This window comes from Phaseolus vulgaris, chromosome 11 (genome assembly GCF_000499845.2).
Source record: "Phaseolus vulgaris cultivar G19833 chromosome 11, P. vulgaris v2.0, whole genome shotgun sequence".
Lineage (NCBI taxonomy): Eukaryota > Viridiplantae > Streptophyta > Magnoliopsida > Fabales > Fabaceae > Phaseolus > Phaseolus vulgaris.
Genome location: NC_023749.2, coordinates 6,782,399 through 6,803,752, shown reverse-complemented (window position 1 = coordinate 6,803,752; position 21,354 = coordinate 6,782,399). Strand labels below are relative to the sequence as shown.

Genomic DNA, 21,354 nt, shown 5'->3' with positions numbered 1-21,354 from the left:
TGTAGCTGATAAGTTAACTTATATTTTAGAAGGAAGCTATAAAATGAACTTTTAATGTTCCACAAATTGTTATTATATAAACTATCATATACAAAATACAAAATTATCTAATATTTTTACAATACCTCATAATTAAACAAATACTTGATTTAAAAAAAATGATATGACATCATAAAACTCCCTCTTAAAGTCTTATAATTTTTTTTATATAGAGATGCTATTAGTATTGAACTTTGAAAATTCTGTTGCTTTCCTAAGAATAGAACATAGTAATTAAATCACCAAATATTAAAAAAAATTCAAATATTATAAATATATATTTCAGTTTTTTAATAACTTCTTTAGCAATATTGCTTAAAATTTTAATGAAATCCAAGTTTTCCTTTTTTTAATCAAGAATAAAAATGTTAAAACATCATTATACTTATTTATATTCTAACTAGATGAGCATCATTCAGTATCAATAATTTACAATATTCCTAAAAACTCATGAAACAAAATACAAAAATGGGACTATATTAATATATACTAAAAATTGAATGAAAATGCACTTTTACCTTTTTAAAATGATTAATTTTGATTCATACATACTTTTTTTCTAAATAGTGTTATTGTCAGTTAGCAATAGTATTTAGAAATGTCGTACAAAACATGGTATATTTAGAAGTATATCACATGTTAGTAAATTAATAGTAACAGACCATTTAAAAAAATTTCAAAACTACCCAAAAAAAAAACACTAAAAATCAAATTCAATTATATTTAACGGATTAGAGTATAATTTACTTTTCGTTTTATCATCACAATTAAGTCTACGAATAATTTCTCTCTACTCAGTGATGAATCAAAGCAAAAAGTTAAAAAAATAATAAAATTACTCTTAATCATATTTATTAGATATAATTAAATATAAAAGTATTTTTAAAATGACAACATTAAATAACTTTTTGGAAATTGGAATTTATTTATATTTTAATCCAATGAACATGTTTTATTTATATAAGTGGAGAACAGATATTCAATAAAGGGTGTAATCGGATTAAAGTCAAGGTCAAAGTAATTTGACTAAAGGTCAAACTAAAAAATAACTTTAATTTTGAAGCACATTTTAAAATTTCTCAAATGGAAATGTGTAAATTTTTTTGAAGCATATTATAATATTTCTGGACAGAAATGGTAAATAAATTAATTCAGAAATGGGATAATGTTTTATATTATTGTTGGATTTGTCTTGATTATTTTAAATAAAAGTAATTTAGATAACCTATATAATGAATAATGGGTGTAGTTTTTTTTTATGTATAATAAGTATTTTTTATTAATAATTCATAAAAAATATTTTATTCCCTTTAAATATAAAAAAAACAGCTTTAATTTTTTATAAATGTATATTTTCTTAAAAGAATTGTTCTTTTTTTTCTTTCTAATATCTAAATACATTATTTTTCATTTTAAACTACTGGAAAATAGATAAGTCTGCAAACAATTAATGTGAGAAAAAGCAAAACCAGAGGGTGCATTTCAAAATTAGTTGAAGAGAAAACAAACAACTAGAAAAACTAAAAGTAAAATAATATTTGATTTAATCTTGTTTTTAGCTTTGGTTGAATCAGATATTACAGAGGTGGTGGTGAAATTATGCAGAAGCAGTGATGAAAAAAGGGTTTTTGTTTGTGAGAGGAGAATTGAGATGTGTTGTAAAGGAGTGCAGTAGGTAGTGGAAAGGGTTTTTGACAACTAATCCAAGTCTATGACAGTTGCTGCCAAAACCCTCACAACACCACACTTCACTGCATTTCTTCACACATTTTCACAGTCAGAGAGAGAGAGAGAGAGAGATAAAGACCCTAACCCTCTCACTTTCCTTTTATTAAATGAAACACTGTAGCTATGGCTCTATTTGTCGGATATTCGTGTTACACGCCTCCAAATCATATCAAATCAACTGAAAACCATTACTAACTTATTAATGCATATTTTATATAACCAATACATGCTACTATACACCTAATAGTAAGTATTTTTTTACCTTATACCTTGAAAGTCATTAACCTATGTTGTAGGTTGAGTTGTCAGATTGTGTTTTTCTTGGAATTGTCTTTTTTTGGAGATAAAAAGAGAGAGAGAGAGAAAGAAACCTTGTTAATGATTGTTTGTTTATTTATCTTGTACATTAACTTATGTTGTCTAGGGGGAGGGCCTGAATCAATGATCCCCACAAACACAGTGAAACAAATTATGAATAAAGAAGATGAAAAATGAATAAAAGCTAAGGCAAAGCAAAGGAGAGTGAGTGTGGGGGAGTGTGGGTTCTGTACTGTCTTAAGCCTGTCCCCCCACCCAACACACATACACAATATCTCTCTATCTCTCTTCTTCTCACTCTATCTCTATGACTCTTAACAGTCTAAATCCAAAAGCCACTACCACATTGGCTTTTCTTGCCTTTTGCTTATGTGCTTCCTATGCAATTGTCTATGTCTGCTCCTTCTGCTCCCCCTTCTCAGTACCTGCAAATGGGGGTGGAATCATACGTTGAATTTCTTGTTATTATTTAATATTCTTCTCTCTTTCTACTCTCTTCCTTCTTTTCTTATCTTTAAATCCTGTCTGGGTATCCTTCTCAACATGACTTTTCTTGTTGTTTTCTGTTCATCCACTTCCACTCTCCCCTTGATTTAACACTGTGGTGCCCCTCCAAATATGAATTCTTTCTCATAAATTAACCTCCTTTCCGTGGTATTTATGCTTTCCACTTTCTGGGGTTTCCTTTTCTCAATTCCACTTGCTGACACTCTTTCCCTCCCTTGAAGCTGTGAATTTTCTGGTCGGGGTGTTTTGGTTGCTTGTTTGTACTTTTGCCTTCCATTTGAGTCTCTCAAGAGCCTACACCACTAGGTGTTCATGGAATTTGATCTGAACCATGAAGTGACTGAGGTTGAGAAAAATGCATTCTGTGATAGGGAATGTGAGAAAGATGCTGGTGTTAGTTGTTGGTCCTCTTCCACTTCTTCATCTTCTAGTTCCTCTTCAGCTCGTGTATCCTCTTCTTACCTTGAGCTTTGGCATGCTTGTGCTGGCCCCCTCACTTCTCTTCCCAAGAAAGGAAATGTAGTGGTCTATTTTCCACAAGGTCACTTAGAACAGGTTGCCTCTTTCTCTCCTTTCACACCAATGGAGATTCCCTCTTACGATCTTCAGCCACAGATCTTTTGCAGGGTTGTCAATGTCCAGCTACTTGTGAGTGCTGAATTCTCCTCTTAGATTCACTCTTGTTTTACTGAATTTCATTTTGACATGTTGCCATTTACTTGCTCCTTGCATTGCCTCTATTGTTCATTTTGTTTTGCTAAATTGTCACTTTCCGGAACAGGCCAACAAGGAGAATGATGAGGTTTATACACAGGTTACTTTGCTTCCTCAGGCCGAGGTTGGTTTTCATTTTGAAGTTATTTATGTTTTGGTGTGTTTCTAACTTGTTAGGGTTGGAATTTGATGCATCTTCAGGGGGGACTAGTTAATTTTTTAGCTTCTTTCATTGTTTAATTAGAAGAAGGGATATTTTCTGAGCTTAAAATGTTAAATGATGCACCAATTGTTCCTTTAAAGTATCACCTCAAATAATTCTGAATACACTGGATTCTTTTCAGTTGGAAGGGATGAATTCAGAGGGCAAAGAACTTGAGGAATTTGGAGCAGAAGAGGAGGGAGATGAAAGATCACCAACTAAATCAACCCCTCACATGTTTTGCAAAACACTAACTGCCTCGGATACCAGCACACATGGGGGCTTTTCTGTTCCTCGTAGAGCTGCTGAAGACTGTTTTCCTCCTTTGGTGTGGCATCTTTCAACAGCATAATATTAAGTATTAACACTTATAAAAAAGAAAATGAAAAGTAAAATATATCAAATTTCTTCCATAAGTTAAACTAAACTTTATGCATCTCAACTGTTGGAAAAGTTAGATGAGAAAGATTCTATTCAAGTGCAAAAATTTGATTGTATATCCTTGATTAAGTTGGTGAACTATCTGTTTACGTTTACTGCTACAGGATTATAAGCAGCAGAGGCCTTCACAAGAGCTTGTTGCCAAAGACCTGCATGGTGTGGAGTGGAAGTTTCGTCACATTTACCGAGGTAATGTAATTTGAAAAACTAGGTGTGAGGTGTGAGTATGTGACTTCATATATTGACTAATAAGGCCACATTTGATTCACATTGAGAATCAATTTATGACACTGTAGAACATTCTAATATAAAATTTGTGGCTAAAATTAACTTGGACATACATCTAAATCATGCTCAACTGTTCAAAATCAATTCTACTTAGATCTAAACCAAACACACTAATTGGTACAAAAAATCGATGTGGTAATATTTCAGGTCAGCCAAGGCGGCATCTACTCACTACTGGCTGGAGTATTTTTGTAAGCCAAAAGAATCTTGTTTCTGGTGATGCAGTACTCTTTCTAAGGTAATATATCTATCAGTATAAGTATGTTCATGTACGGTGAAAGTTTAGCTACTCTTGAAGCAGTATGTGTGTTGTGGTTTAAAATCTCTTGCTGCACCTAAAATTCTCACCTTCAATTATTAATTATTAATAGTGGTCCCCCAATAATTTAGTAGAAAGCAATCATCAAATGCCAAAGAAGCATGGATTTTATTAATTTTCCCTTTTTCATTTGAATAATTAATAGGTAGTTTTTTAATGTTGTATTATTAATATTGGGGAGCTTACTTGTACTGTATAGTGCCAAAAATGATGGCCTTTTTTCATGAGAATCAATAATCTAAGTCTAACAAACTTTGAAAGCATGAAAAATGAATGATAATTATAATCTTTGAAGGCCAGTTAAATCTAACTAGAGGTTTCAAGTTCTAACAATCCAGTTTCAGATAAAGAAGAAACTATCTGTCATTTTTGTTACTGGCTAGTGCTTATGCATGACTTTGTAGGGGTGAAAATGGTGAATTGAGATTGGGAATCAGAAGAGCTGTTCGACCTAGAAATGATCTTCCTGAATCAGTTATTGGTAGCCAGAACTGCTACCCCAATGTCCTTTCTTCCGTGGCAAATGCAGTATCCACCAAAAGCAAGTTTCATGTTTTCTACAGTCCAAGGTACTAATACTGACTGATCATGTCTTGTTGTTTTGTAAGATGTATGAAGTTTTCACTACAATTATTTGTCCTTGGATTTTGATTATGAAACACTCTAATAATGTGGATGGAAGAATAGGGGACACTTTGATTTCGACAGACATGGCCCATGTCCCTTCTGGGAACTCAGATGATAATGTCTGTGGAGTTTACTTAACTAGCTTTGTTCCTCTGATTGACCTTCTCATAAATGATTTTTTTTTACATAGTCTTTAATTTCATAGGGACGTAATCTCTTCCTCCTTTGGTTGCTAACTCTTGATTGGTCTTTGACTCTGGCAATAAATTTGTAATGTGTTTGAATTTGACATAATACAGGGCAAGTCATGCAGACTTTGTTGTTCCATATCAAAAATATGTCAAAAGCATCAAGAGTCCACTGAGCACTGGGACAAGATTCAAAATGAGACTTGAAATGGATGAATCTCAAGAAAGAAGGTAGACTACAACAACATAATGATAAATATTTAGTCCCATGTCTTCCTTCAAAATGATTTTTGGGCTTCACACAGTATCAACTTCCTATCTTGCAGGTGTAACAGTGGCACGTTGATTGCAACTAGTGATTTGGATCCTTACAGATGGCCAAAATCAAAATGGAGGTGCTTGATGGTACAGTTCAATTTTGTTTCATTACTATGTTGTACCCTTTGTGATTTCGTATGTTTTCCCAACTTTGCACTGAAACATATGTTCTAGTAATCGTTTTTTGATTAACGAGGCACATAAAAATCCATGTTTCATCTCTTCATATTTCAGTTTGCAGTTTTGGAGAAACACATGAAGAATCGTGGATAAGAAATATTAAGTACATGTTTGTGATAGATGATTTTAAATATAATTATTTATAAAATAAACTGAATTAAACATATACTATAATTGAGCCTTTAAGTATTCTTAACATCAAACTTAATTATTGTGAATCCACTTTGTGAACCTCAGAAATCTAGTCATATTTCCCAACATTTCTACGTACTGTTTGCTAATTTTCGTGTCTAACTCTTAAATTGTTTTTACATATCATCACATCTAGTTATTATGAAGGTTGCATTAACAAACCACAGACAAAGCTAGGATAAATTAATTGAGTGAATGAACACATGATGATCTCTTCATTGATGTAAGCTTGCTTGACATGTAACAGGTCAGATGGGATGAGGATTTTGAGAGTAATCATCAAGACCGAGTATCTCCATGGGAGATTGATCCTTCTGCTCCTCTGCCCCCCTTGAGCATTCAGTCTTCCCCAAGACTGAAGAAACTGCGGACAGGTCTACAGGTTGCCTCACCTAGTCACCACATCACTGGTATTAGTCCTACCACTAAATTATAATATGATTTTGTTTGGAAAAACTTCTCTATAAGCATTTATAGAAAAGAACATAAGAAATAAAATGTATTGAGTTTTTCATGGGCTAAAACTAACTTATGCAGGCTAACTCTTAGAGAAGAAGTTAAATGAAAAGAGCTTTAACAAAAGTTAAGCTTATAAGATGATGGCTTTAGTTTATGCAAGATACTTAGTTCATTTTACCTTCTTATTTTCTTTTAATATAAGTATTCATAGAACAATTTATCCAAACAAGACTAAGTCTGAAATGCTTTTCTGTTGTTAACTTGATATATCCCATCCTAATCATCCTCTTCTTTGTTTCATTTAGCAGCACGAGGCAGTGGGTTGGTGGGCTTTGATGAGTCTGTAAGATCACCCAAGGTCTTGCAAGGTCAAGAAAATACTGGTTTTGTGTCACTCTACTATGGATGTGACACGGTAACCAAGCCACTAGGTTTTGAGATGAGCACTCCGAGTCATCCAAATCTTGGATCAGCTGAAGTAAGAAAGGTTACCTCTTCTGAGCTTAGTAGTGTTCACCCTTTCAGTTATGCAGGCTTTGTGGAAACAAACAGGTTTCCTAGGGTCTTGCAAGGTCAAGAAATATGTCCATTGAAATCTCTGACAGGAAAGGTTGATTTGAACCTTGGTGCTTGGGGAATGCCCAATCTGGGTTTCAACCTCCACCAGGCAACCAAACCCAACTTTCAACCTACATTGTTTCCTTATGGGGACATTCACCAAGCTGGTCAAGCTAGTTTGTTTTGCTCAAAATCCACCACTTTCCAGAGAGAGAATGTCCCATTTAATAAACCATCCACTCAGGCAGGAATCATTGTAAATGAAGTTGGACGACCAGAACTCCCAAATGAGCATAAGCTGCAGGACAATCTTTCTGCTGCTGCTTCATTAGGGGCTGCAAATATGGGGGTTCCTAATGACAATAATGTCCAGGGAAAAGTAAATGCCTGCAAACTATTCGGGTTTTCTTTGTCTGGGGAAACCACTGCCCAAAATTTACAGAACTCTGCTAAAAGAAGCTGCACAAAGGTGAGGGATGATGATAAGAAAATTATGTTATGATATACCTTTTTCTCTCTCAAGTTTTACACACGTATATGACATACACTAAATGAAGGTTCACAAGCAAGGCAGCTTAGTTGGAAGAGCTATTGATCTTTCAAGACTGAGCAGCTACAATGATCTGTTGAGTGAACTAGAGAGACTATTTGGCATGGAAGGCCTCCTAAAAGATCCTGACAAAGGATGGAGGATCCTCTACACTGATAGTGAGAATGACATAATGGTTGTGGGGGATGACCCATGGCAGTGAGTATTCTTCTTCCTGGACTCAAATCAACACTTGAAAGAATGCTGTTTTTTTCCACCTCTTAATCAACTATCAATGATCATCACCTGTTTCAATATGTACTTAAACATGATATCTCTTGTATTCTATTATATGTAAGCTATCTATTGTCAAATTATTGTGATGTGCTTTCTAGGTGACATTAAAATAATTCCCATGTGGCTGCAGTGAGTTTTGTGATGTGGTGTGCAAGATCCATATATACACCCAAGAAGAGGTGGAAAAGATGACAATTGGGATGATCAGTGATGACACTCATAGCTGTTTGGAAGAGGCACCAATCATTACGGAGGCTTCAAAGTCTTCCTCTGTGGGTCAGCCAGATTATTCTCCAACAGCAGTTAGAGTCTAAGTTTCAGGGTTGTCTTAGATATTTATTGTGCTGGTCCTGTCTCTGTACAAGATTAATCTACATATGTTTTTATGATGTTACTACCCTTTGAGCTTGTAGGCCCAGGAAAAAATTGCATGGTCAGCGCTAAAAAGACTGACAATTAAGTGCACTGAAGTAGCTAAATAAGGGCCAGTCTTGCATCATAAAATAAGCCATTATGGCTTGAGTTACGTACTCTGGAATAATGGTGATGGTGATGGTTTCCAAATCTTCCACCATGGTTGCGTGCTATTACACTGTTGGGAACCCTCTTTGAGGTGTGATTCGCTTTTGATATCCCAAAACGCTTAGGCACTCTTGATATGCATCAATTAATATATTTTTTCATGTAAGTACATGAAGAAATTACTCAATAAAAACCACGTTATTTAACCTTAACATGTAATCCCTCGTCCAATATCAAACACATTACTGTAGGCATCAAATTACGAATGTTAGACCTGTTATTTTTTTTTTATCCGACCATTGTTTTAGCATTATTTTCCAAGGAACATTAGAATTCTGGTTTTAAACTAATTTAGTTTAGTCAAATTTTGATAACAAATGGCTTGATATACTCTAACAGTTATTAAGATAACAAACTCAAGTTGTAAAGCATGAATGGTTCGTTTCTTGTCTGAATGTTGTGATTTGACTATCTCACATGAAATACTTAGTAACATCATTGTGAAGAGCTTCAAAGCATACAAAAATATAACATGGAAAATTTTATTCCTTGGACCAATGATTAATTTTCGTTATTATAATTCTCGTTTGATGACTGTAACATTAGTTTCATCCACATCCCAAGGGATCAGCACTATCCAAAATCCAAAAGATTAAAATCGTGTAAGGTGCAAGGAATGGTGGCATGTTATTGCTCCTTGAAGAGCTCACGTCCAATAATCATTCTTCTGATCTCACTAGTTCCTGCCCCAATCTCGTAGAGTTTGGCATCTCTCAGGAGACGACCAGTAGGATACTCATTCACGTAGCCATTCCCACCTAAACACTGTATAGCCTGCACATTTGGTGGGGTGGGGTAAGCACTAAAAAATGATAAAAGAACAACAGCAGAAACTATATCTGATGCAAGCAACTTATTTACCTGCAAAGCAACCTGGGTTGCTCTTTCTGCTGCACAAAGGATGGCTCCAGCACAATCCTGATAGCATAATGAACAGGCAAACAAGGAAGGTGAGAACTGGCAGTGATTTGGATATTATGATGGAGTACATGTGTGTGTCTCACATCGAGTAATATGAAATGTTTGGAGAAATATTTAATTGTTTGGTTCTCCCTCCCCCCGTTAATAGTTAGCTTTTAGTGAGGTAGGTTTCCTAATTGTTTCAGTGTTTATCAAAGGAGGAGAATCAAACATCTAAATACTTCACACAACATTTCATGTTATGTTACTCAATATATGATTACGAAGTCCATTATATCCAAGTTTCTATTGAAAAGAGTAAAAGTGTAATGAACCGAAATATTATAATTGAGTTCAGAACAAATACAGAAATAAATAAAAAAATCAAGATTTATTATTTTACACTTTTAAACCATATCATGACAGCATCACAATGTTACTACTCGCAGATGCCACTGTATTCATGTTATACTATATAAAAATAGACCCAAAAACAATTAAACAGGTGAAAAAAAAGGAGTGTAGACCAAAAAACAATGTTTAATCCTTTCTTGAAATATATGGAAAAATATGAATGTAGCTACATAAACAGAAAAAAAAAAAAAACAATGATGAAGCTTAATAGAACTAATTTAACAAGATAAAAAATGTGGATGCACCTTTGGGTCAACCTTTCCATTGTCACAGTCTCGAGCTACAGAATACACATAAGACCTGAAATGAAGAATGTTATCTACGGCTATGCAAACTTATTTAGAAAGTGAAAGGAGCACCATGGCATTGGAATCTTATACCTTGAGGACTGTAATGCAGTATACATGTCAGCAGTTTTCCCCTGTAACCAATCGATAAAGTGGTTAGCTAAGATTCATGTACTTAAAAAATGTGCAGGATAATTGAAAAAAAAAAATATGTTGTTCATAGGAAACCTGTATAAACTGAAACTCCCCAATAGGACGACCAAACTGCTCTCTTTGTCGAACATAAGGAAGAACAACATCAAGACATGCCTGCATAATACCCAGAGGACCAGCTGCCAAAACAAGTCTCTCCAGATCCAGCCCAGACATCATGACATATACTCCTGAAACACAGAACAAGTGGTAATGGCTGATACTTGACAGTCAACAAATAACAGAATTTACATTGTAAATAGAGAAGAGAAAACAAATGGCTTTGCTTTGGATATTTTAATTTACACAAATTTATGAGTCAAGTGTACTTGGAAAATGGTGCCACTAAAAATCAATTCTGGTTCAGAATTAACAAAAATAAGAAAATAAGAAATATGCTGTTTTCTTTGTTTCTTTACATTACTGGTAATGAAAAGAGAAAGGTTGACATGATGGATCAATGTCGGAATATGAATTACTGCCTATTATAGAAGATAGTGATCCTCAGCTTCTGCAAGTAGAAGTACAAGTGTCTTTCAATATTAGAGGTTTTTTAATGAGTACTTGAGTTCAAATGCAAAAAAATAACTTTTTCTTTAAAAAAAGACAACTTAAAGTCAAGATCTTTTTCTTTAGTCTACCCAAACAAGCCTTCTTTAGCAACATAAAAATTATTTCACTTCAAAAATAATAAAGACTGCACTAGCAATACCTTTCCCTTCTTTCCCAAGAACATTTTCTTCTGGAACAAAGCAATTCTCAAATACAAGCTCACATCTGTCCCCAGAATCCCATTTTATCAGTAAAAATAGGGGAAAGTGGTTAGGAATGGAATATACAGAGGAAATTTCTCACAAAACATGCATACATACGTATCACTTCCTCGCATCCCAAGTTTGTCCAATTTCTGGGCAGTACTGAATCTGTATGTAGTCAAACAGAAACAATGTTAGATTTTTCTCTTTCATCTTGACTTTCTACACTAACCAAATGATCTATCATTCAAGGGAGGCTTTATCCTTTCAACCAGGTGAGAATTGCAGTGTCTTCGCATATAAATTGCATGCATGTTATTTATGAGTGATCACAAGATTCATCACAGCTTTTTATTTCTGCATCATTTTTCAGAAAGGAATTTTGCAAGCTGTATACTCACTTGGGGATCAAATTTGAACTATAAGATGTTAAGAGGATCAGATACTTTTTATTTACATTACTTCTATAACACATGGCAAGTCCCACTAAACAAGTCTAGTGTTGAGTGTACATGAGAAAAACTTGGTTTAAGATATAATTTAAAAACAATTAGTTTGAGAAGCATCACTTGTCAAAAGGTGAAATCATAGCTTAAAATCATGTGCTTTATCGTTTCATTGGCCACAACATGTAGTCACATTATTTCCTATGAATTAATGAAGTTCAAATACAGAGGTTTGTCCACTTAATATTGTATAACTTGTTGTCAATGTTTAGAACAATTACCCAGACATTCCCTTCTCGATGATAAATGCAGTAATGCCTTTTGACCCAGCAGCTATGTCTGTTTTAGCATAGACAACCTGATTCAATTAAACACAATCAAATAAGTGCTATGCATTCTCAGCATATGTCTGAATTATATTAAGATCTAGTTTTATATTAAATGAGTATCAATGTTTCCTCGTACATAGGTAAAGAAACTAATCAAAAACACAAAAAAATGATTTTCTTAGATCCACTGGATAAATAGAAAATATGTGATCCACATTAAATATAAGTTCCGATGGTGTACTTGGAATCCAGGCCTTATGATAACATACTTAGCTTAGCATTTTCTTCGTTACACATTTAGTGCAATAAGGTCTTCCGTACACTTTTGTATTAAGGGAAGAAGTTATTGAGTATGAATTAAGAAAATAGAATGAGATTCAAGAGAATCAATCTGCATTTATACCAAGAAGATTACAATAGAATCTATTTATCTTCTATGGGGGTTGATAGAAAGCAACCAAAGCAAAGATAAAGAATTTTCTATGGTTTTTATCAACATACAATAAGCATATTATTTTGTGCAAAAGTAAGTGTTGTGAACGGCTTTTGAGAAAAAAAAAAAAAAAAAAAAAAAAAGGTGTTTGCATTATATCCAGGGCTATACAAGACAAGTGTGATTGTGTTAGGAATCAATACTATTGTCAGAGAAAACAACAAGTAAATCTGAACTGAACTTCTCTAATTTCACCAATCATACAACAAAAGATACAAAGGAGCACTCTCCTTCCCACTGGATTAATCCAGTTACAAAACTCAATTGTCTGAAAAACTGCCCTCCTCAATTGTCTGAAAACTTCCAATTAAAAGGGGTCGGGTAACAGCTAGCAAACTTGCAATCCTGTCTTTGTCAACATGTCGTATTTGCTTCTGTCTATCAGATGGGGTAATTACTGGTATGAGAATATTTGGACAAAATGAAAATTCTAGGATGGATGTACATTAGGGAGCAGCTTTGAAGTGTTACTTATTTAATCTAGTCTCGAATGTGCTCACCAAAAATAGACAAAATTACATGCATTACAAAATATGAGATATATGTCTTTCAAATATCACAGAAATGATTGGTAGGTAAAATTTCTAGAAAAATGTAACACAAGATTTTTGAAGTTTATGGGATTCATATTATAACACAATAGGGAAATTAATAAATGTGTCACACATGATTCATGTTCGAAAGTTAAAATGTAAAAGAATACCAAGGATTATTTGTGATCACAACTCACAATACTTACAAGTTACAAAGCTCAAAAGGAAGTTTTATAACAATTATACAACCGACTATACTCTATAGTACTGAATGCCAGATTTTAAAAGGACATGAGAGAAAAGTACGAGGGGCAGAAATTATAATGCTAAGCTGGATTATTGTAAGCCATAATACAGTATCACATAAAAGGAGATATTAAAGTGGCACCCATTGAGGAGGAGATGATAGAAAATCAGTTTAAGTGGTTGGATTATGTCCACAGAGGGTCATTGGTGGCACAAGTGAGGTGTAGATTGCATGGCTTTTAGCCCTATGAAAAGGGGGGTAGAGAGAGGGAGAATAAGAAAGAAATTGGAAGAAATTATTAAAAAGAAACACATGATGAACAGTATCCTATAGAATTCGGTCTTGACCAAGCCCTATGACACTGCATGTTTCATGTAGCTGACATCACCTAATGGGATAAGGCTATTGTTGTTGTATGGTACAATAAAAACTTCGGGCATATTGAACTTTTTTTCATTATTTTGCAGTCAGGTCCTCAAATCCTGATTACGGTATGCTGCCACATGGAAAAATAGTCCATCGAAAAATACAGACATTGACCTATTAATTTTCCAAAGTCATAACTAAACACAGACAAGGTCACAGTTCAAAGAGCATAGGAAAATGAAATGAATTTTAAAGAGACATACTAATGTTTGAGCAACAGGCCCATTAGTACACCACATCTTGTTCCCATTAAGTACATAGCCCCCATCTACTCGATCAGCCTTGCATTTCATGCTGACAACATCTGACCCAGCTGCAGAAAAATTCATTCACTCTGTAAGGTCCTTGGAGTATCTAAAATTGAAAGAGATTATTGTTCAAGTTCACATATCTTACAATTCGGCTCACTCATTGCCAAAGCTCCAACGTGATCCCCAGAAATAAGCTTCAAATTTGAAGAGAAAAACAGTTTAGCCTTTAAATTGACAGATAAATAGACGCAGAAAAGTTGAGAAAGACTACTATTTAGCACAAGAAATGGGTGGAAAACTACGAGCATTTTGGTTGATGAAATCAATCCTCTACGCATCATCAGTAAGAGGGCAAGGCAGCAAACTTTTCACTGAAAATAAATAAGATTAAATTGCAAAGAACTAGAACCTTTGGTAAATATTTCTCTTTCTGAGCAGGGCTTCCATTCCTCACCTGAACAAAACAGAAGGTGTCAATCCTGAAGATGCATTGGAAGATCATAAAGCAAATAATGAAAAAGACTTGAGTTCTCTGCAATCACCAGCTGATTGACACACAAGTTTGAATGAGCACCATAAGAAAGACCAACGGATGCCGAAGCACGGCTAATCTCTTCCAACGCTATACAATGATACAAGTAGCCTAGACCAAGCCCTCCATATTCCTCTGCAAATAAGCAGAAATAGAACAGGAAAAGTCTGTTGGCGTACAAGACATGGCCATATTGTAAAGATTCCAAGTATACTAAGCTAAATTTAAGAACACCCAAAGAAGAACTACTTCATAAAACATGAGGCCCTCGTCCATGTGACTCTGTTCATAGAACAATACAGAAGTTATGCGCAACAGAATGAATTGTGCTTTGTTACAATTTATTATCTTCACAATTGTATCACACAGCAGTATATATACAGGGAAAATAACAACTGTCAAATGATAGCAGATAACACCAACAGCTTGCAAAACTAAAAAGGGAGATTTTCCCTCCAGAAAATGGAAGCACTGGAGCGAGAAATACCTGGAGCAGTAATCCCAAGGAGATTAAATTCCCCCATGCTTTTCCATATGTTCACCTCCTAAAATTACATCAAAATGAAATCAAAACATGTAAAATATTATAGTGTTCATTGACATCATAAAAATAGATTCTCATACAGACCTTTGGGAAATAATTTGTGTGGTCTATTTTTGAAGCATGAGGAGCAATATTTTCCGTTGCAAACTGAGAAACACTTTCTTTAAACTGTATCATTCAATAAAACCTCCAATCATTACAAACAATACATACTTCAAGTTTTAAGAAGCTAGTACACAAAATCATCTGAATCAATAAAAACATTGTTTAAAACGTTTTGAAGCAGAAAACAGTTTTTAGAAAAAGTTCTCAAGTTTTCCACCCACTATACAAAACCAAATGAATAATGCCGTGTTTGGTTATCCGTTGGGAAGCTAACGCACCATTGCAAGGGAAACTTTAAAGGAATAATTCCTTGCATTGGACCAAACATATGATAAGCTTTCTTCCAGTTGAAAACCAAAACACATAATTAGTTGTCATTACAAATAATTTGATGCAACTAAGGGTTTTGAGGGTACGGCTCCTCAACATTTTCAACCCACTTTAACAAATCAAATAGATGCTTCTGGCAAGCGTTCCCAGCTAAATAGCACATGCTAGGGCCAGAGCCATCTACATTCAGTTCTCAAACATGTGTGCACCAGAATTGTCTCTCCTAAACAAGATACACAGTTCCTCCCTCCCCCAAAAAGAAATATTGTTTCTACCAAAAACTAGTTCATTTTTCTTAATTTATTGATCATACAATAATTTACATCAAGAGTCCAATTTTCTTCGACCGAGTAATAAAGCCAGCCCAGATTGAAAGTAACATCAGTTTCAAGAAAACCCAGATGAAAAGGTCAAATATTTTGACTCCGGTTTCAAAGAAACACAGAATAAGAAGAACCTGTATCTGAGTTTCGTCGAAGAGCAAGGATGTGGAAAAGGCAGCAGAGTGAGGTTGAGGTTTGCTTCTGAAAACAGCAGAAAAAATGGACCTTGCGGTGATGATCCTATGCATGGTAGCAGCAACAAGGATGGGTCAGAGTTGGAAAACGAAAATGAAGATGAAAATGGATCAAGTAGCTGTTCTTGCCACCATCCTTCGGTGTCTACACATGGCTTATATATTGGTTTTTGGTGCTAAGTGAAAAACATTATCATAAGTATAAATAAATTATAAAAATATACAAACAGTGGCAGATTGAGATAAGGATGGAAATGGTAGCCACCGTGGATCATCTTCACACTAAGCCTTTGTTTGATCGTACTTTTCTCTCTCCTTACCAAACATTTCCCAGAAAAGTATGTCCTTCATTCTCAAAACTTTTGCATTTTCCATTCATAGGTTATTTTCTAACATAATGATAACATGTCAAAAAAATTAAAAACGAGATCAAATAAACTTATGATAAAATAAAATAGTTTTGTTAGAATCCTTATATCCATTTTATAGTATACAAAGGTAAAAAAATTTATGAACCAATTTTGATGTACCAATTTTGTTTTTGTTATTGATAAAGTTTATGTGAAGATAAAATGTCTTATGGTAAAGAATAAGAGAAACAGACTTAAAAAATAATAAAATCCACAAATAATTAAGTAATAAAAGAATTCCTTAAGAAAAGTAATAATATACTTTTGTTTTCTAAATTATTCAAAAACTATTACACGATAGTATGTACTGGAAAATAAGAATCTTACTTTTTTTTATATTAATAACTTAAATATAATTATTACGAAGTGGACTTTAAGCCTAACTTAACTCCATAAAACCCAAATCATGAGATTAAGGTTTGCACCCACTTATATACAATAAAATGTCCTCATCTCCAGTTGATGTGGGATCTTCAACACACTCTCTCACGTCGAGAGAGACAACTCGTGCGTAGGATAACATATGATCAAATTTTGTTTGTTGAAGATCAATCTGTCTTAAGTCAGTCATCACAAGCCAATTCTTGCACATTGTGATAATACACCTTATGATAATGTTGAAAATAGCAATGATAATAATTGTGAGTCACAAATTGAGGTTTCAGAAGAAGATTGTTCCCATATATACCAAAAACTCAATGAAATTCATTATATAGAACAAAGTTTTGAATCAGATCCATATGTCCGAATGAGCACAAGAATAAAAAAGACCAATTGAGCATTTAAATGATTAATATTGTAATCTTAATGTTTACTGTACATCTTCAAGAGTTAAATATCCTTTGAATTTTGTTTTGTCTTATAGCAATTTATCACTTTCTTACAAATCTTTTGTTATGTCTCTTTCTTCACATGTTGAGTCAAACACTTATTATGAAGTTGGGAAACATGACTGTTGGAGAAAAGCTATACAATGTGAGATATCTGTTTTAGAGTCAAATCAAACTTGGGAGACTACTCTTCTGCCTAAGAACAAAGTTGTCATAGGTTGCAAATGGGTATTCAAAATAAAATATAAGGCTGATGGGACAATTGAAAGGTATGAAGCAAGGTTGGTGCCAAAGGGATATACACAAACAGAAGGCATTGACTACCTTGATACTTTCTCTCCAGTAGCAAAGATGACCATCATAAGGTTGCTTCTTTCTTTAGCTTCTATTTATAATTAGGAATTGAAACAATTAGACATAAACAATGTCTTTTTACATGGAGATTTGAAAGAAGATGTATAAATGGTTGCTCCTCCTGTATTGACTTCTATTCCACCAGGAAAAGTTTGTAAAGTAAAAAAGGCTTTATATGGCCTTAAGCAAGCCAACAGATAATGGTTTGCCAAACTGTCATCATTTTTGCTTTCTATGGGATATACTCAATCTATGGATGATCATTCCTTGTTCATTAATTGGCAGAAAATGATAAAGAAGAGATTGTTTGAATTAAACAAGCCTTGAATCAGACATTCAAGATTAAAGATCTTGGAAATTTAAGATATTTTCTTGGTCTAGAAGTGGCAAGAAGTAAGACAAGATGCAAGTCTTTTAACTTACAAACTTGCACCCATTCCTATTGATAATCATGAGAAATTCTCTTCTACTGAAATTGTTCCTTTCACAGATATTCAAGCCTTGGAAGACTTATGTATCTCACTAATACCCGACCTGACATAACATTATCTATGCAACAACTTTCTCAATTTCTTGTTAAGTCTACAATTGCTCACTATAATGCAGCGATTAGAATTCTCAGATATCAAAGGGGCTCCAAGTCTTTGTCTATTTTTCTCTTCCACTACCTCTGCTCATCTCAAAGCCTTTTGTGATAGTGATTGGGGCACCTACAGTGATTCAAGACAATCAGTGGCTGATTTTAGTGTGTATTTTGGAAATTTTCTCATATGTTGGAAATCCAAGAAGCAAGGAACAATATCAAAGAGTTATTGTGAAGTTGAATAAAGGGCAATGACCATTGTTACATGTGAAATTCAATGGCTAACTTATCTTCTTCAAGATTTCAAAGTTCCTTTTGAGCATCCATCTCTTTTATACTGTGACAATGACTCAACAAGATACATTGCAGCAAATCCAGTGTTTCACGAGCGTACAAAACATATAGAAATAGATTGTCACGTGGTTCGTGAAAAATTAAATAAGGGTCTCATTCATTTGCTTCTCATTTCCACCACAGAGCAAATGGTGGTTGATATTTATACCAAAGCTTTAAGTCCTCAATCTTTTAAGAATATTTGTTCCAAACTGGGTTTCATCAATATTTGTTCCCCAGCTTGTGGCGGGTATTAAAGGATATAGATATCAGCAGAGTTATAGAAGGTTCCTAATATTAATTGAGTGTTTCTTCTAATTATCAGTTGTTATTTCTCTTTATAAAGGAGAATAATTGGGTGTCTTTTCTAATTATCATTTGTTTTTCTTTATAGAGGCGAATAACCTTTATTTTGTCTTTGTATGTTATGATTCTAGTATTTAATTATTGATTATTTCCCTCTTTAGTTAAACCTAGAATGAGTATTCAGACCATTTGTTTTGATTTTAATAACAATAAAACAGAGATATTCATTCTCATATCCTTTACTTCGTTTTTACTCTTTTTGTTCATCTTTGTTCTCTTTTATTCATATCTGTTCTATTTCATAAATGAAATTGTATCGCTCTTGCTACATCTAATAAATGACCATGTTTCCTTTCAACTATACTATTTTGTTGTGGAGTATTGACACATGATGTTTGATGTATTATTCCTTTACTGACAAACAAATTAGTCATGAAAAATTCAGTTCCATTATCACTTATTATTTGTATTGTTGTCTCAAACTGATACAAAAATAACAAAGTTTTTCAAAATCTTAACAACTTCAGATTTTTGTTTCAAAAGAAAAATCCATGTGTACCTCGAATAGTCATAAACTATGGTTAAGAAATATTTATGACCATGAGTTGATGGTATTGAATATGGTCCCCAAACATCTACATGAATCAAATCAAAACATTTTTTTTGATTTAGATGTACTAATAGGAAAAGAAAGTATTTTTTGCTTTGCAAAATGACAAACATCACAAACAAAAGATTTGTTATATTTAACAAAAGAAAATTTATTCTTTATAACATCAATACATTTATTTGAAATATGACTTAATCGAAAATGTCAAAGGGTTTCTAGATCACTAGCACTGACATTAACAATATTGATGATGTGTAGATTCAAGGGGTTTAATTTGGAATTTTTGGTAAGATGGGATCTTGAGTATATAAAGTGTATCTTGCATCTTAGCAGAACCAATTATTTTCAATGAGTTTTTGTCTTGAATGTGAAAACCATTAGAATCAAGAACACAAGATAGTTTATCAATCAATTGTTACTAAAGAAGATTAAAAGTGAAGCAAGGAATATACAAAACATAGTTTATGACATGATTTTGATTGAGAAAAACACTTCCAAAATAATTGGCAATGACTTGATTTCCATTTGGTAATTTGACATAAATAGGATCAATTTGATGATATGAAGTGAAGTAAGTTAAGGATGAACAAATATGATTAGTAGCACCACTATCAATAATCCAATAACTAAAAGAAGAAATAAAGTTATTACCAGTTTGTGTTGTCATGTTGGAAGGAATAAGAGAGACTTGACTAAAAACATTGTCATTGGATTTTTGACCTGTTGTAAAATAGCTAACAATGTTTGATATTGCTTAGGAGTAAAACAAATTTGTTGAGACTCCACTTCTGAATTTGAACCTTCATGATTCTGCTCATTATTGTTAAAACTTGTATTGTGAAAGACTGCATGGCTCTGATGATGGTTCTGATTTTTAAGTTTGAAATTAGGTGAAAAACCATGTTTTTTATAGCATATATCAATGATATGCCCTTTTTTTCCACAATAACTTGCAAATTTTGAAAGTATATTCTCTTCCATATCCACCACCTATATCATATGTCGTATCATTTTATAACCTCCTTTGCTAGTAGCAATCATTGCCTTAGATTGATCACCAAAAACTTTCTCTCTCTTGTTGTGTAATGAGGTAATGAGAGAGTAAACTCTATTCGAGGATGAATTATCTGATGAACTAACATGGTAAAGTGAACAAAGATTTTGTGAGGGATCAACAACTTTACCCATAGATAAATGTAGCAACCAGAATTCTGATGCTATATTATGAAATAGAACAAATATGAATAAAAGAGAATAAAGATGAACATAAGAGTAAAAGGAATATAAAGAATATGAAAATGAATATTCTCTTTTTTATTGTTATTAAAATCAAAACAAATGGTCTGAATATATATATATATATATATATATATATATATATAAATAAAAGTAATATACTCATTCTATCATTCTAGATTTTAATTAAACACTATACTCATAACATACAAAGACAAAATAAAGGTTATTCACCTCTATAAAGAGAAACAAATAAATGATAATTAGAAAAGATACCAAATTATTATACTCTATCAAGATAAACGACTAGAAAAGACACCAATAAATATTAGGATCCTTTCTATAGTTCTATTATCTGTATTCTTTAATAATAATTTGTTCATAAATGAATTGTATGATAATTACAATGTTTGTTTAGTAAAGATTATAAAGAAGAAGATAGAATTTGTCCAAGATATTTAAGTGACCTATGTGAATAGAAGGGGTAAATTTAATCTTCAATATTATAATTTTTTTAAAGAGTACATTCAACAAAAACAAATAACAATGATATGTTAATAACGGGTAGATTAACTTAATAACTATATAAATTATTATTTTGTTATAGTATAATATTTTATTTTAAAAAACAGTTATAAAGAAATTGTTTTTTACTATTTTACATATAAAAAAACTTTATTAAAAACATTAAATCTGACATAATATTTAAAAATCGCAATATTTAAATAATTTACATACTAACCCATTTCATTAACATTTCCCTTAACCAAACATTAATAATAACATAGACAAAAGAGATTATATTAAAGTATTTAAAAAATTATATAATCAAATTGAGAAATTTAAGAATAATAAAACAAAATTGAAAAAACACAACGATAATTATATGAAATAAAATATTAATT

The 21,354-nt window shown here is 32.9% G+C and overlaps 2 protein-coding genes across 3 annotated transcripts; one reads left to right on the top strand and one right to left on the bottom strand.

Moving 5' to 3' along the window:
• The first annotated feature begins 2,271 nt into the window (after window positions 1-2,271).
• LOC137810488 (auxin response factor 4) lies at window positions 2,272-8,638 on the top strand. Of its 2 annotated transcripts, none has more exons than XM_068611775.1 (12): window positions 2,272-3,240; window positions 3,374-3,430; window positions 3,651-3,836; window positions 4,054-4,138; window positions 4,385-4,475; window positions 4,961-5,125; window positions 5,483-5,602; window positions 5,698-5,776; window positions 6,309-6,471; window positions 6,829-7,547; window positions 7,636-7,826; window positions 8,035-8,638. In XM_068611775.1, exons 1-12 carry the CDS (start codon window positions 2,905-2,907, stop codon window positions 8,216-8,218), a joined length of 2,376 nt encoding a protein of 791 aa, XP_068467876.1. In that variant the 5' UTR covers window positions 2,272-2,904; the 3' UTR covers window positions 8,219-8,638. The 2 variants fall into 2 exon arrangements, with proteins under 2 accessions (XP_068467876.1, XP_068467865.1); XM_068611764.1 differs by having other exon boundaries at window positions 6,826-7,547.
• Window positions 8,639-8,944: 306 nt separating this feature from the next.
• LOC137810493 (isovaleryl-CoA dehydrogenase, mitochondrial) lies at window positions 8,945-15,965 on the bottom strand. The gene is made up of 15 exons (XM_068611789.1): window positions 15,728-15,965; window positions 14,920-15,003; window positions 14,779-14,836; window positions 14,302-14,426; window positions 14,169-14,213; window positions 13,905-13,953; window positions 13,712-13,821; window positions 11,762-11,838; window positions 11,152-11,202; window positions 10,992-11,056; window positions 10,316-10,470; window positions 10,181-10,221; window positions 10,046-10,100; window positions 9,348-9,404; window positions 8,945-9,260 (listed from the first exon to the last, which is right to left on the bottom strand). The coding sequence occupies exons 1-15, from the start codon at window positions 15,839-15,841 to the stop codon at window positions 9,114-9,116; spliced, it is 1,233 nt and encodes a 410-aa protein (XP_068467890.1). The 5' UTR covers window positions 15,842-15,965; the 3' UTR covers window positions 8,945-9,113.
• Window positions 15,966-21,354: the final 5,389 nt, after the last annotated feature.